The sequence below is a fragment of the Entelurus aequoreus genome, linkage group LG22 (assembly GCF_033978785.1).
Source record: "Entelurus aequoreus isolate RoL-2023_Sb linkage group LG22, RoL_Eaeq_v1.1, whole genome shotgun sequence".
NCBI classification, from domain to species: Eukaryota; Metazoa; Chordata; class Actinopteri; order Syngnathiformes; family Syngnathidae; genus Entelurus; species Entelurus aequoreus.
This window is the reverse complement of record NC_084752.1, coordinates 19,857,913-19,874,335: the sequence shown is the minus strand read 5'-3', so window position 1 is coordinate 19,874,335 and position 16,423 is coordinate 19,857,913. Positions and strand designations below refer to the sequence as shown.

The following is a 16,423-nucleotide window of genomic DNA, read 5'->3' as shown; positions in this document are numbered from 1 at the left end:
TCTAGTCTGCAAATGATGTGTTGTTGTTGAGTGTCGGTGCTGTCTAGAGCTCGGCAGAGTAACCGTGTAATACTCTTCCGTATCAGTAGGTGGCGGACGGTAGCTAATTGCTTTGTAGATGTCGGAAACAGCGGGAAGCAGTGTGCAGGTAAAAAGGTATTTAATGCTTAAACAGAAAATAAACAAAAGGTAAGTGCCCCTAAGAAAAGGCATTGAATCTTAGGGAAGGCTATGCAGAACGAAACTAAAACTGAACGGGCTACAAAGTCAACAAAAAACAGAATGCTGGACGACAGCAAAGACTTACTGCGGAGCAAAGACGGCGTCCACAATGTACATACGAACATGACATGACAATCGACAATGTCCCCACAAAGAAGGATAAAAACAAAGTACCGGGTAGATGCGGGAAACATCGCTCAAAGGAAGACATGAAACTGCTACAGGAAAATACCAAAAAAAGAGAAAAAGCCATTAAAATAGGAGCGCAAGACAAGAACTAAAACACTGCACACAGGAAAACAGCAAAAAAAGTCTAAATAAGTCAGGGTGTGATGTGACAGGTGATGACAGTACACCTACTTTGAGACAAGAGCTATATTGATGCATGCTTGGTTATGCTTTAAAGTCATATCCAACAATTGTGACGACGACTTTATACTGTCAACCGAGTTTAGTTTTTTAAATGATTTCTGCTGGTGGTGTGCCTCTGCATTTTTTCAACGCAAAAAATGTGCCTTGGCTCAAAAAAGGTTGAAAAACACTGGCCTAAACTGACGGTTGACCGGTAGAAAACAAAGACACGCGGGCTAATGTTCAGCGTTTTCCTGCTCAAATAAGGGGACTGTTTAAAATAGGAATCGGGGGATTACTTTTCACAAGTAAGATTTAACTGGGCAGCACGGTGGAAGAGGGGTTAGTGCATCTGCCTCACAATACGAAAGTCCTGAGTAGTCGTGAGTTCAATCCCGGGCTCGGGATCTTTCTGTGTGGAGTTTGCATGTTCTCCCCGTGACTGCGTGGGTTCCCTCCGGGTACTCCGGCTTCCTCCCACCTCCAAAGACATGCACCTGGGGATAGGTTGATTGGCAACACTAAAAAAAAGTTGGCCCTAGTGTGTGAATGTGAGTGTGAATGTTGTCTGTCTATCTATCTATCGTGGTGGGAGTGGAGCTAGACTCTCTGGCGGTGGTGTCAGAGAGGAGAAGTCCAGCAAAACTCCTAGCCATTATGGACAACACCTCCCACCCACTACACTCGGACCTTGCGGGGAGAATGAGCACGTTCAGTGGAAGGCTCAGACTCCCAAAATGCAACACGGAACGACACAGGAGGTCCTTCATACCGACAGCCATCAGACTGTATAATGCATATGTTCCTTGACTGCACTTAAATGTAGAGTATATGTAGAATATATTTATATTGTTTATATATTATATATATAATATATTATATTATTTATTATTATTACTGTCTATTGTGAGCGAACTGTGGTGCTGAATTTCCCCCAGGGATCAATAAAGTACTTTCTATTCTATTCTATTCTATCTGTGTTGGCCCTGTGATGAGGTGGCGACTTGTCCAGGGTGTACCCCGCCTTCCGCCCGATTGTAGCTGAGATAGGCTCCAGCGACCCCAAAAGGGACAAGCGGTAGGAAATGGATGGATTAATAGAAGATTTAACATTAACACATACTTGCCAACCTTAAAGCCTCCGAATTCGGGAGATGGGGGTTTGAGGTGGGGGGGCGGGGTTGAGGTGTGCGGGGATGGGGGGGCGGGGTTTGGGGGTAGCGGGGGGTGTATATTGTAGCGTCCCGGAAGAGTTAGTGCTGCAAGGGATTCTGGATATTTGTATTTGTTCTGTTCGATGCGGATGTTCTCCCGAAATGTGTTTGTCATTCTTGTTTGGTGTGGGTTCACAGTGTGGCGCATATTTGTAACAGTGATAAAGTTGTTAATACGGCCACCCTCAGTGTGACCTGTATGGCTGTTGATCAAGTATGCCGTGCAGTCACTCATGTGTGTGTAGAAGCCGCATACATGATGTGATTGGGTTTGGATTTGGGAAGACGCGGCCGGGGTTTGAACTCACGACCTACCGATCTCAGGGCGCACACTCTAACCACAAGGCCACTGAGTAGGTTTATGACAAGACTCCAACCTGCAAAGCTGATCAGACAAAGTTGGCTCAAGTTTGATAAAGAGTACTGTTTAATACTCATTAAGTCCATGCCTCAGAGACTGCAAGCTGGTATAAGAGGGGGTGTTGGGGGCAGGGTTGAGGTGCAGGCATACCCCTTCCCCTTCGAGCTTTTCTGGATGAAATTAATCACCATGTTTCTTCTTCATTCTTCTGCTTCGTCTCCTCCTTGTTGTGTGTGCAGTTGTGCACTGAGCTCCAAAAGCCGTAGATGTTATTGTAGCGTCCCGGAAGAGTTAGTGCTGTAAGGGGTTCTGGGTATTTTTTTCTGTTGTGTTTATGTTGTGTTACGGTGCGAATGTTCTCCCGAAATGTGTTTGTCATTCTTGTTTGGTGTGGGTTCCCAGTGTGGCGCATATTTGTAACAGTGATACAGTTGTTAATACGGCCACCCTCAGTGTGACCTGTATGGCTGTTGATCAAGTATGCCTTGCAGTCACTCGTGTGTGTAGAAGCCGCATTCATTATGTGATTGGGTTTTGATGTGGTAAGACTCGGCCGGGGTTTGAACTCACGACCTACCGATCTCAGGGCGCACACTCTAACCACCAGACCACTGAGTAGGTTCATGACAAGACTCCAACCTGCAAAGCTGATCAGAGAAAGTTGGCTCAAGATTGATGAAGAGTACTGTTTAATACTCATTAAGTCCATGCCTCAGAGACGGCAAGCTGGTATAAAAGGGGGTGTTGGGGGCGTGGTTGCGAGGGCGGGGTTGGGTTAGCGGGGTTGAGGTTCAGGCATACCCCTTCCCCTTTGAGCTTTTCTGGATGAAATGAAATTCTTTTTTCCAATCATTTTGGAACTTGCAAGCGTATTTCTTCTTCTTACTCGTCGTCGCCATGTCTCTTCTTCGTTTTTCTGCTTCGTTTTTCTGCTTCGTCTCCTTCTTGTTGTGTGTGCAGTTGTGCACTGAGCTCCAAAAGCCGTAGATGTTATTGTAGCGTCCTGGAAGAGTTAGTGCTGCAAGCTGTTGTGTTTGTTGTGTTACGGTGTGAATGTTCTCCCGAAATGTGTTTGTCATTCTTGTTTGGTGTGGGTTCACAGTGTGGCGCATATTTGTAACAGTGTTAAAGTTGTTTATACGGTCACCGTCAGTGTGACATGTATGACTGTTGAACAAGTATGCCTTGCGTCATCATTGGCGCGTTCTTTCTGACGTCACTTCCTGTGTGGGCCGCGGTTTTTCTGGCGTCACTTCCTCTCCGAACTCAGTTTGGAAATGATCAATGAGTCCATACAAAGCTAAGAGCCGGAGATTCATGAAATACACGGCGCACTCACCCGTGTAAAATATTATCAGAGGAGGGGGACCTTAAACAATAGTTTAGTGTGGCTGAAACAGGGCTTAGGCTAAATAATTATTTGTTTAAGGCAGGGGTCCCCAAACTACAGCGTCCAAAATCAGGCCCGCGGGAAGTCCCAGTAATTAAAAGAAAAAAAAAAAAACTTTTTTAATTTAAAAAAAAAAATTATTATTATTTTTTCTTATCTACTTTGTACCGCTTGCTACTCACGGTGTCTCCTAGCCGCTCAGGCAAATCATATTGTCTAAAAATGCATTTTCTCATCGATAACGTGACATCGCACGCGGAAAGTGCGCTATATATATATATATATATATATATATATATATATATATATATATATATATATATATATATATATATATATATATATATATATATATATATATATATATATAATGTATTTCGCTTCCTTTTTATACTTAGCGAACTCATCCCGCGGGCCGGATAAAACCTGTTCGCGGGCCTGATTACGTTTGACACCCCTGGTCTAAGTGATTGGTTGGTTGTAGTTTATTTCGAGCATTTATACAGTATCAATATGATACATCACATATTTTACATATTTAATTTTTTCTTTACATGTCCAAAAAAGAGTAGGAAGAAGCAATGCCTAGCTAATCATTTCCCATTTTCCACTTCATAGCAATTACTGACACATATGTTAACTTCCCGTTCAAAAAATAGTACACAATTTACATCAATGCTTTTTAAATACATCGATGCTCCTCACAAATAATTAAATCAGTTATGATTCACTTAATCAGATGGATAAAATCTTATTTGCAATCAATGAATGACGTTTATCATGGTTCTTCTTCCTTGTACCTTGTAAACACTTGTTTGAACAGCCTTTTAAACTGGATCATATTAGTACAGTTTGATTTATTTGCTTAATCCTTTCCATAATATAATTCCACATACTGATATACTGAATGTTTTAAGTGTTGTACGTGCATACAAATGTTTTAAGTTACGTTTTTCTCTCAAGTTTTAGTTCTCCTCTTTTGTTTGTGATTGCTTGATTCCATCTCCAATTCAGTACTCCATTATATTTATTTGAATATTCTCTAGTTTGTTAACACATATTTCTAGCAGTCTAAATGTGTATTATAAAACATGCTTGGAATTAATACAGTGGAACCTCAATTTACGAAGTACTCTATTTGCTACTTTTCGATTTACAAACTTTTGGATCGGCCCTAGTATGCCTCCGTGTGCGAACCATGTCTGTGTGTACAAACACTTCATTCAGTCATTTATTTTCACGCGTGCAAATAAAAACGTGTGTATCGTTGTAGCTGATGCAGAGCCTTCCACTCACTTTTTGCACAAGACACACACTCACTTCTCAGCGCTTCAGTGTGTGCGCCTATAGTGTTTTCCCCTTTTGACTAGTTTTGTCCATTTTGCTAACTCAAAATGAGTCCCAAAAAGCCAACAGATCAGTGTAGAAAAAGGAGGAAATCTCTCTGGATTAAAAAAAAAAAGTTAAGGATTTCTGATTGTTTCGGAGGGCACCATAGTGGCCTGTGCGTATATATTTGTTGGATATACAGTACTCTATAACAATTCATATTGTGTACAAACCTTAACTAAGATATGGACTTTTGCTGAGGCTGTAACCCATTATTTTTATTTCTTATTTACATTGTTATAGGGAACTCTCCTTTGTACCAACTTTTCCATTTACGAACCATGTTCAAGAACCAACTAAGTTTGTAAATCGAGGTTCCACTGTAGATTAATTTTACATTGTTTTGCTTCTTTTTTTCTTTTTTTTTTGTCTTGCATCATTCTTTATCAATACTCAATACTTCCCCATTTCACAGGAAAAAGGAGCAGGCAACAACAAAGAAAGACAGAGTGACACATTGCTTGACAATATGTGAAAACATTGTGGCGCAGTCTCTCAGGTATGTCTTGCTATTTATTAAAAAACTACAGACAATTTTAACAGTCATTATTTTTTTCGTTTGTGTTGTTTTTTTAAGAACATTTCTTAGTTGCATTGGCACTGTGTGTCTGCATCAGTGTGATGTAGTGTAACAATGTTTCCCTTATTCTCCTCCTGTATGCTGCTTGTTTTTAGAACTTCTCCGGAGTTTCAGAAACTGCTTGGCATCGCTATGGAAATGTTCCTGCTCTGCAGTGACGACAGTGAATCAGATGTCCGAATGGTAGCCGATGAGTGCCTCAACAAAATAATCAAAGTAAGAGAATGCTTTAAAACATTCAGCCAAGCTTTTGACACTATCCTTTCTACCCTTAATGTCGCTATGATAACGGCACATTATGAGTTAATTTGTCATTTAAAGCCATTTTAGATGAACCAATGAATATTAAAATATCTGCTTGAAGAAAGGGTGTTATTTTATCACACTAAAACACATTGCATTTATAGTCCACTGCAGATATTGTTGCATATTTATTGTATCCTGCTCAAGGGAAACACAGGATTATGTTTCACAATCCTGTGACATTTAACCGGCTGACTGGGGGGAATTTTTTGAGGCTGAAAACAAATGTTCCCTATAAACTGCGCCCGTATGCACTGCTTCCGTGTTGTCTGCCTACAACCAATCATGAAAGGAGTCATATTATGATTTTTATTCTACATTTAAAACACTTATTTGTTGTCTACATAATATGTAATGGTGGTTCTTTGGTCAAAATTTTGCATAGGCTATCTTTTACAAACCATTTTGTAAACCACATTGTACAAACCCCGTTTCCATATGAGTTGGGAAATTGTGTTAGATGTATATATAAACGGAGTGCAATGATTTGCAAATAATTTTCAACCCATATTCAGTTGAATACGCTACAAGGACAACATATTTGATGTTCAAACTGATAAACATTTTTTTTTTGCAAATAATAATTAACCTTAGAATTTGATGCCAGCAACACCTGACAAACAAGTTGGGAAATGTGGCATTAAATACTGATAAAGTTGAGGAATGCTCATCAAACACTTATTTGGAACATCCCACAGGTGAACAGGCAAATTGGGAACAGGTGGGTGCTATGATTGGGTATAAAAGTAGATTCCATGAAATGCTCAGTCATTCACAAACAAGGATGGGGCGAGGGTCACAATTTTGTCAACAAATGCGCGAGCAAATTGTTGAACAGTTTAAGAAAAACCTTTCTCAACCAGCTATTGCAAGGAATTTAGGGATTTCACCATCTACGGTCCGTAATATCATCAAAGGGTTCAGAGAATCTGGAGAAATCACTGCACGTAAGCAGCTAAGCCTGTGACCTTCGATCCCTCAGGCTGTACTGCATCAACAAGTGACATCAGTGTGTAAAAGATATCACCACATGGGCTCAGGAACACTTCAAAAACCCACTGTCAGTAACTACAGTTGGTCGCTACATCTGTAAGTGCAAGTTAAAACTCTCCTATGCAAGGCGAAAACCGTTTATCAACAACACCCAGAAACGCCGTCGGCTTCGCTGGGCCTGAGCTCATCTAAGATGGACTGATACAAAGTGGAAAAGTGTTCTGTGGTCTGGCGAGTCCACATTTCAAATTGTTTTTGGAAACTGTGGACGTCGTGTCCTCCGGACCAAAGAGGAAAAGAACCATCCGGATTGTTATAGGCGCAATGTTGAAAAGCCAGCATCTGTGATGGTATGGGGGTGTATTAGTGCCCAAGACATGGGTAACTTACACATCTGTGAAGGCGCCATTAATGCTGAAAGGTACATACAGGTTTTGGAGCAACGTATGTTGCCATCCAAGCAACGTTACCATGGACGCCCCTGCTTATTTCAGCAAGACAATGCCAAGCCACGTGTTACATCAACGTGGCTTCATAGTAAAAGAGTGCGGGTACTAGACTGGCCTGCCTGTAGTCCAGACCTGTCTCCCATTGAAAATGTGTGGCGCATTATGAAGCCTAAAATACCACAACGGAGACCCCCGGACTGTTGAACAACTTAAGCTGTACATCAAGCAAGAATGGGAAAGAATTCCACCTGAGAAGCTTAAAAAATGTGTCTCCTCAGTCCCCAAACGTTTACTGAGTGTTGTTAAAAGGAAAGGCCATGTAACACAGTGGTGAACACGCCCTTTCCCAACTACTTTGGCACGTGTTGCAGCCATGAAATTCTAAGTTAATTATTATTTGCAAAAAAAAAATAAAGTTTATGAGTTTGAACATCAAATATCTTGTATTTGTAGATGGCGTGGCGAAGTTGGTAGAGTGGCCGTGCCAGCAATTGGAGGGTTGCTGGTTACTGGGGTTCAATCCCCACCTTCTACCATCCTAGTCACGTCCGTTGTGTCCTTGGGCAAGACACTTCACCCTTGCTCCTGATGGGTGCTGGTTAGCGCCTTGCATGGCAGCTCCCGCCATCAGTGTGTGAATGGGTGAATGTGGAAATACTGTCAAAGCGCTTTGAGTACCTTGAAGGTAGAAAAGCGCTATACAAGTATAACCCATTTATCATTTATCATTTTGTAGTGCATTCAATTGAATATGGGTTGAAAAGGATTTGCAAATCATTGTATTCCGTTTATATTTACATCTAACACAATTTCCCAACTCCTATGGAAACGGGGTTTGTATAAAGATTTAAAAACTTAAGTGGTCTTGAAATTGGCAATTAAAACGTATTATTAGCTGTACTTCCTAGTATTGTACAGTTTGGTTATAACAAACTTGTGATGCTCAAAATTAATATTTTTTTCCTCAGATCTATTGCCTAAAAACAAGTTTTTATGTCTCACTGAAAAATTCTTATACAGGGGTTTGTTTGTTTAGATATTTTGTAAGGCTGAAACGACGCGTCGACGTAGTCGACGTCATCGGTTACGTAAATACGTCGACGCCGTTTTTGTGCGTCGACGCGTCGCATATTTACGTCACACTACCGTCATGGCGGACCGCAAAGCAGACGATCAAAGCAGACGATGCGAGCGGTGCGAGCGAGGGGGGAAAAGCATGCCAAAAGTGGTCAAAAGTGTGGGAGTATTTCAATAAACGGCCTAATAATGTTGTTGTATGCACACTGTGTCGAGCGGAAATGGCCTATCATAGCAGCACAACGGCTATGAACGAACATTTGAAAAGAAAACCATCAACTAGTCAATCGTCCGCGCGAGCATACGTTGTCATCATTACACAAAAACATGAATGTGTCATTTGTATCTGCTAGGGGTGTAACGGTACGTGTTTTGTATTGAACCGTTTCGGTACGGGGCTTTCGGTTCGGCACGGGGGTGTACCGAACGAGTTTCTAAGCTAAAGCTAACTTTAGCTGCTAAAGTCTTAACAAGCTGCTTCGCTCCTCTGCGTCTGTCTCAGCACGCAGCATTGTCCCACCCACACAACCATCTGATTGGTACACACGCAGCATTGTCCCACCCACACAACCATCTGATTGGTACACACGCAGCATTGTCCCACCCACACAACCATCTGATTGGTACACACGAAGCATTATCAGCTAATCAGCAGTGTGTATTCAGAGCGCATGTAGTCAGCGCTTCAGCGTGGAGCAGATAGGTGTTTAGCAGGTGAGCATCAGGCAGCGGACTCTCCCCAAATGATAATAAACACGTCCCAGTCAACTACTAGTAACATCACTATGAGCCCGTTGACCTTCTAGAAATATAAACTGCAGCTCAGCTCACTCGCAGTCCTGGCTTGAGGTGAAGGCTAATTACCTCTCGTTCCAGCCACATCGACCCCTTCTGAGCGCCTATTTTCAGCTGCTGGGAATATTGTAAACAAGAAAAGAACCAAACATGTACACATGCTAACCTTTCTTCATTACAACTGTTAGACACTCACTGGAATGAGTAGAATTGGTTATTGTGTACTGTGTTGGACTGGATGTTTATTTTGCACATTTTAAAAGCAATACTTAATGTTTACAGTGCTCCAGAATATTTACATTGGCACTTTTTTGTATTGGATGTTTATTTTTATTTTTGCACATTTTAGCAAATAAGCAATACTTTCACTTTTGTTGAAATGTTTACACTGTTGTTACAGAATATTTCGTTTTGCACTTTTTTGTATTGGATGTTTATCTTTATTTTTGCACATTTTAAAGCAAAATAAGCAATACTTTTACTTTTGAAATGCTTATACTATTGCAGAATATTAAGATTTGCACTGGATGTTGACTTTTATATTTGCACATTAAAAAGCAAATAAGCTACTTTTAATTTTGTTAAATGTTAAAAGTTTTAAATGTTTACATTGTTACAGAATATTTAGTCATGTTGTTGTCAATGTTGACTGAGTGGCCATACTTCTTTTTTTGTAAATAAAAGCCATGCCTTTTGAAAAAACGGGCCTACATTTATTTTTTCATCTTCATTTTGAATAAAAAAAATAATCGGTAAAAGGAAAAATAATCTATAGATTAATCGAAAAAAATAATCTATAGATTAACCGATTAATCGAAAAAATAATCTATAGATTAATCGGTAGAAAAATAATCGTTAGCTGCAGCCTTAATATTTTGACTAGAAATGACAAATATATTCTTTGTGAGATTGGGAGTGTTTCCAGTGTTCTTGCTTTGTTGTCCTTAGGCACTGATGGATTCAAATCTGCCGAGACTGCAGCTGGAGCTGTATAAAGAAATTAAAAAGGTAGATGGACAGCATATTCATATTTGTGTTTACACTTATGAAATAACTAACTATGGCATTGTTTTTGCCCTTACAGTGTTACCTCGGTTTTCATAAAAAATCTGTTCCAAAAGGTCTGGTGTTTGACAACTGAAGCAATTTCCCCCATAAAAATAATGTACTCCATTTAGTCTGTTCCAGACCTCCAAAATATTGACATTAATCATAATTTATAGAGAATAATTATAGTTTTACATGCAGAATACAATGCAAAATACATATAATAATGTGGACAATAGAACATATAACAAAACTTATTTTTTTAATTTAGTAGTGTTTTTCATCGTTTGTATCAAAGTGATGGTACGCACAACTTTCTTTGACCCAATGATACAATCAAGAAAGTGTGCGAAAACTGGGCAAGATTTTGGCAAACATATCCGTTGAACACTGAATCATACAAAAAGTGGGGATATAAACACTGAGGTACCACTGTATTCTGATAATAAATACATTAATATATAGAAATAATAGTGAATGATGAAGACAATGAATGTCTATGTGTATTTGTAGAATGGTGCCTCTCGAAGTTTGAGAGCAGCTTTGTGGAGGTTTGCTGAGCTTGCTCACCTCATCAGACCTCAGAAGTGCAGGTAGACACACAAATAACATCAACTATTACATATGAATGTTTGGTTTAATCAAACAAAAAAATATTCCATCTTTTGTAGGAAAACAATTAAATGCATATATTTCTTTTTCCCTTCCTTGCAATGCAGACCCTACCTTGTCAACCTTTTGCCGTGCCTCACCAGAGTCACCAAACGGCAAGAGGAATCTGTGCAGGAGACTTTGGCAACAGCCATGCCTAAAATCATGGCAGCTTTGGGACACTTTGCCAATGATGGCGAGATCAAGGTGTCCACTCGTGTTTTTTCATTATTTTTTTCCTGTTGCATGTGTCTTGGTATTTCATTACTAATATTCTCTGCTTCAACACCATAAACATACACTTTTTCATATTACCTTAATAGTTTAAAATGAATATTTTTATCCCAGGTCCTGTTAAAGTCTTTTGTCGCCAACCTGAAGTCCAGCTCTCCCACCATCAGACGTACGGCGGCCAGCTCTGCTGTTAATGTGTGCCAGCATTCACGGCGTAAAAGCTACTTCTACACGTGGCTCCTTAATGTCCTGCTTGGTAGGATCACACACTCACCTGCACAATCTAAAAATGTTTGTTGGTAGGGATGTAAAACTAATTCGGTACGTTTATAGATACAGACTATATTTGGTCTGTATTATCGGGGACCAATTCTCGTAAAATCTACCAGTGCCAAATTTTGATGCCATTTTTTACACATAATGTCAAAATAATGTTAAAACAACAACTTATCACCTTGTCCAGCTGATTACTGTTGTATACTAATAATGTTTCGATAACTTCTGCTGCAAATGAATAATGGCTCCAAATATCGGTTATTGGCCTCCTTGACTGCTAACAATTGCTATTGGTATCGGCCCTGAAAAAAACATTTATGTTGATCTCTATTTAGCACCGATGGTGCTATTTCAGCTGTATTCGGGCGGTAGGCAGGGTACACCCTGGACAAGTCGCCACCTCATCGCAGGGCCAACTCAGATAGACAGACAACATTCAGTAGAAAATGGATGGATGGATGGATGGGGTGCTAATATTGCAACACAGCTCCTTGATCAGTTTCCCAGGAACTGGATCGAGTAGACATGTTTATTTTGTCCCATGATTACCGAGTCACAACAGTTCCTCTAGTGCTGGGTTCTGCCTCCTTGTCTTGGCTCCCTCTGATTTTTTTCAACCCCGGAGTGAGAAAAGTGTACATTTTCAAAAAGAGTTCTATAATTTCCGTAAATGTGAGGCCGTAAATGCGCACAGGCTGAGTTTTGAGGTGCAAGGAAGTAAAAGAGGCTGGAAGCCTGTGTGTTCAGTTCAGCTTCTCAAGTATGCAACCCCTTGGATAAGCTAACCATGAATACTTTCCGAAAAAGAAAAGGAAAAATAGTTGAATTTCACATGGACAGATTGCTTTTTCCTTTAAAATTAAAAAAGATGAAAACTTTAAAAAGTTTTTAAGCTGTGTTGCGTTTTGCGGCTTTATACTATTTTTCTTTGGTGGAAGAGGGAGAAAAATATATATTTTGACAATATAGGTTGCAGACCCCTGCTCTAGCGTTACCTCCCCAAAATGAGAGAGATTATTTTGGAGAGCATTTTCCCTAATGCTCACATTCATGTCTTTGTTTATAAAGCCCAGTTGAAGCTGGGACATGGTATTCCTAATCTCATTTCTAATGAGCTCCATTTTCTTAGTAAATATTTACATCGTCATCAGTCGAGTGAGTGGAGCTACTGGGAGAAGACCCTTGTTATGTTAGTGATGCTACTGTGCTTAAACAAATATTTAAGATAATTTTATAGAAATTAATGAGAAAGGAGAATAAAAAATTAAAAAAAGTTTTAGTTAAGGCAAGAGCGTGTTTGTAAGTTATTAAACTATCACTCCATACTTGTTGGGAAACCTTTAATTTGGTCGCATGCAGTTCGCGTTTTAACTTTTTGCATGATCGTTTGAGAGCTCTGGTTTCTTCTGTGAACCAGAGATACACCTCTTAGGAGCCTTTTTAGTTCTAACGCTGCTACGTTATCAATGGCATTGCGCAAAGCATCATTAAAGTTGTTGGTAAGGCTATCGATAGAGCCCACATGATTGAGGAACAGTGCCATCACCGAGGGCAGTAGGCCGGAGAGAGTTGTAGTTGTAGCAGCAATAATATTACGACCGCTAAATTATTGGTTATTATCAAAATATTGGCAATGGGTCATAACTTCAAATTTTATGAGGTAGTGATCGCCCATTGCTTTGGTATATGGGAGTACCATGACTTTAGAGGTGGCAATAGGACTAAAACTAGATCTAAACTGTTACAGATGCGATGCGTGGGTTCATGTATTATTTGTGTAAGACCACAGCTGTTGATTATAGTCTGGAGCGCCACACTTTGAGGGTCTAACATATTGTTCATATTAGTATTAAAATTGCCCATAAAAGCTATATTATCTGCATGAATTACCAGGTCAGCAACGAACTCAGAGAAATCATGAAGTCTGAATAAGGCGAGATGACTGCCAAATAGAGTGATCGTGGGACTACAGACCTCATAATAAGAACCTTAAATTAATTGTATTCATTACCGTACTTTATTTATTATACATTTCTCTTCAGTTTTATTGACTTTATTTACAGATGTGCAGCAACATTCTGACACTTTCAATGCTTTGCATAACTGCTCTCTTAACATTAATTACCACATGAAAACACATGAAAAGACTAACAATTGGTAATATTGAGTTCTGGTATTGATTTCCAGGTCCTGGGAATCAATACTGTATCAATTGAGATGAGGGCATATACATGCAATAACTTTCAAAAATTCTGAACACACTGACCTCTTGTTTCTTCACTGTAGGTCTTGTGGTTCCAGTAGATGAAGAGCACCCCAGCCATCTTATTCTTGGGGTGCTGTTAACCCTCCGCTATCTGATGCCTCTACTGCAGCAGCAGGTTAACACTACAAGCCTCAAAGGAAGCTTTGGAGTCATGAAGAAGGAGGCTGACGTGCAACCTACACCCGAACAGCTGTTACAGGTCTATTACTTTGAAATTACATGTTTGGATGTTTAGTTAAGTGCTTTATAGGCAGAATAGAGCGCCTACCATACACTCCATTGTAAGCGGACTTTTGACTTTGACATTTATTTAATATTTAGAATGCATTAAAAAAACAAACATCCTTCGTCATGTCTTTCATAATGACTGTGAATGATTTCAAAATTCCAAGAAAAATGCAGTTCCCCTTTAAAGTGTTGTTAATGACTGTTCCATTTCATGGATCTGCAGGTATATGAGCTGACTTTACACTTCACACAGCACTGGGACCACAATGTGGTGACAGCAGCTTTGGAGCTACTGCAGCAGATGTTCAGGACTCCCCCACCAGAGCTTCTGCACATGCTCATCACTGCAGGCACCGTTCCACACGCCACAGTGTTTCGTCAAGATACTGAGAGTCGTGCACGCTCTGGCAGCATTCTAGAGTTTATCGGTAAATGTTCCCATGATCAGGACTGCATTTATACACATTCCCTATTTTAACGATTCATTCAAGTAATTAGTCATTCACTAACTTAAATTCACTTTGCTCTTTAAATGGGTAGCCTTTTCTTTTTTTGTTTCCTTCTTGTTCCTACAACTAACCTATTGTCTGTCCTGAGTCTTTGGAGGTTCTGTTGCTTTTCTCCTCTTCACTTCCTATTTGTGCCTTCTGTTTCCTGCCATTTCCAGCTGGGGGAGGGTCTTCCTGCAGTCCACTACTCCTCAGGAAACAGAAAGGTGATTGGTCTACATTTCCTCCTCTCTTTTTCCTTCCTACTTTAGTCTTGACTTGTGTGCACTAACAGGGTTTTCCCTTAATCTAACTGAACACTGCGCATCGCCACAGCAAAATAACAGCTGCCACACCTTGAAAATACAGTAATTTTTTTAACCTGAAAACAAATCTATTGAAGCTTCCAGAAGAAGTTAAACCTCAGACGCTTGCTATTATATTATTTATTTCTACATTTATATATATAATATATAATTATTATTAATAATATATATATATATATATATATATATATATATATATATATATATATATATATATATATATATATATATATATATATATATATATATATATATATACACATATATGTTTATATACACATATATGTTTATATATATATATATATATAATATATATATACACATATATGTGTGTGTATATATATATATATATATATATATATATATATATATATATATATATATATTTATATATATATATATATATATATATTTATATACACATATATGTATATATATATAATTAAATAATATAACAGCAAGTGTTGTACTTTATATTATATATATTATATTATATCTTAACTTTTATTGCTTTTATATGCTAAAAAATGGTATTCCAACATGTTTTTCCTCCCGTGCAAACACTTTTGTCTCTGTGCTTTCCTGGACACACAACACTACTTCCTCATTCTCCGCCACTCTAGTCTCCGCCGAGACGAAGATTGTGAATGACTGAAAAGAATGGTCCCTCTGTTCAGTTAAGTATACTGTTAAATAAACGCACTCTGGTGCTGAGAGCGATACACAAAGTAAGATGCCTTTCTTCTTGTTTAAAGTGAGAAATTAACAAACGAGTGTCAACAATTCTGATTGCGAACATGGCTGTCACTCAAATGCCGTCGATGACGCAGGAAAAAGACAAAAAAACACATGCAAAAAAACCTCGGCCTCTTTTATTTACCACACTAATTATTTCTTGATGCCGATTCGATTTCGATTAATCGTGCAGCCCTACGATAAATAACCGCAGGATGCGCATGTTTTTTTTTCTCTCCACCGTCATCGGAATTTGAGTGACAGACGTGTTAGCCAATCAGAATTGTTGAGCCTCACGTTTATTCGTCTCTCCCTTCAAATAGGGAGAACAACGTCTCCTTTTTTGTATCAGTCTCAGCACATGAGCGCGTTTATTTAACAGTAGAATTAACTGAACACAGAGCTGTCTTTTCAGTCATTCACAATATTTATCTCAGTGGGCGTAGAGCAAGACCGCCAGCTTTAAACACACAGGTGAGCACGTACAGGGAGTCTTTTTACTCGCCTGTGAGAAGTTTTGATTACAAGCCTAATGTGTCATTTTGGGAATATTTTAGCTTCAAATCGGATAGACAGTTTTTTCTCATAATTGTGCCCCTCAGTGTTTTGGAAGAGAGTTGCAAGTTACGCGCCAGCCCCCACCGAAGAGCTATACACAAATCCAGACGCCGACAGAGGGGGAGCAGGCTACGTGATGCGAGAGTATATTACAGCCTGAAGTTTATCACTGCACGCCTTCTTCCAAGATGCAGCCTGCCCTGAAAATCTGACCTAGTGCTTATTCTCCTATCAACTTAAGTACTTTTGCCCTTTTGTGCTTATAAGGCTGCAATAAGTCCAGTACGGAAAGGGGAAACATTATATTGCTCTTGTAGTTTGGATGCTACACCACACGTAATAAAATGGTAAAATACATTTCCAGAAAACTATCAAATCTATTGTGATCGCTTCAATTGGAGACACCTGTAAACATCAATTGAAATGAGGATAAAAGGACATTTGGACATCCTGGGACAAACGAACGTTCAATGCATACAAAGATTTTGAC

The 16,423-nt window shown here is 39.3% G+C and overlaps 2 protein-coding genes across 11 annotated transcripts in view; one reads left to right on the top strand and one right to left on the bottom strand.

Annotated features, from left to right (window-relative positions):
* Positions 1-16,423, bottom strand: part of LOC133639450 (target of Myb1 membrane trafficking protein-like) — an 862,139-nt gene that overhangs the window by 220,207 nt on the left and 625,509 nt on the right. The gene's annotated exons all lie outside the window — the stretch shown is intronic.
* htt (huntingtin) overlaps positions 1-16,423 on the top strand; it is a 55,262-nt gene that overhangs the window by 927 nt on the left and 37,912 nt on the right. For 7 of the 10 annotated variants that reach the window (XM_062032971.1, XM_062032970.1, XM_062032977.1 and 4 more), the window contains exons 2-10: positions 5,343-5,426; positions 5,603-5,723; positions 10,073-10,132; positions 10,685-10,764; positions 10,891-11,029; positions 11,171-11,312; positions 13,619-13,797; positions 14,050-14,254; positions 14,494-14,541. In XM_062032971.1, coding sequence (XP_061888955.1) covers positions 5,343-5,426; positions 5,603-5,723; positions 10,073-10,132; positions 10,685-10,764; positions 10,891-11,029; positions 11,171-11,312; positions 13,619-13,797; positions 14,050-14,254; positions 14,494-14,541 — 1,058 coding nt within the window. The remainder of the gene's footprint in view (positions 1-5,342; positions 5,427-5,602; positions 5,724-10,072; positions 10,133-10,684; positions 10,765-10,890; positions 11,030-11,170; positions 11,313-13,618; positions 13,798-14,049; positions 14,255-14,493; positions 14,542-16,423) is intronic. The other 3 variants (XM_062032974.1, XM_062032973.1, XM_062032972.1) reach the window with 1 other exon arrangement.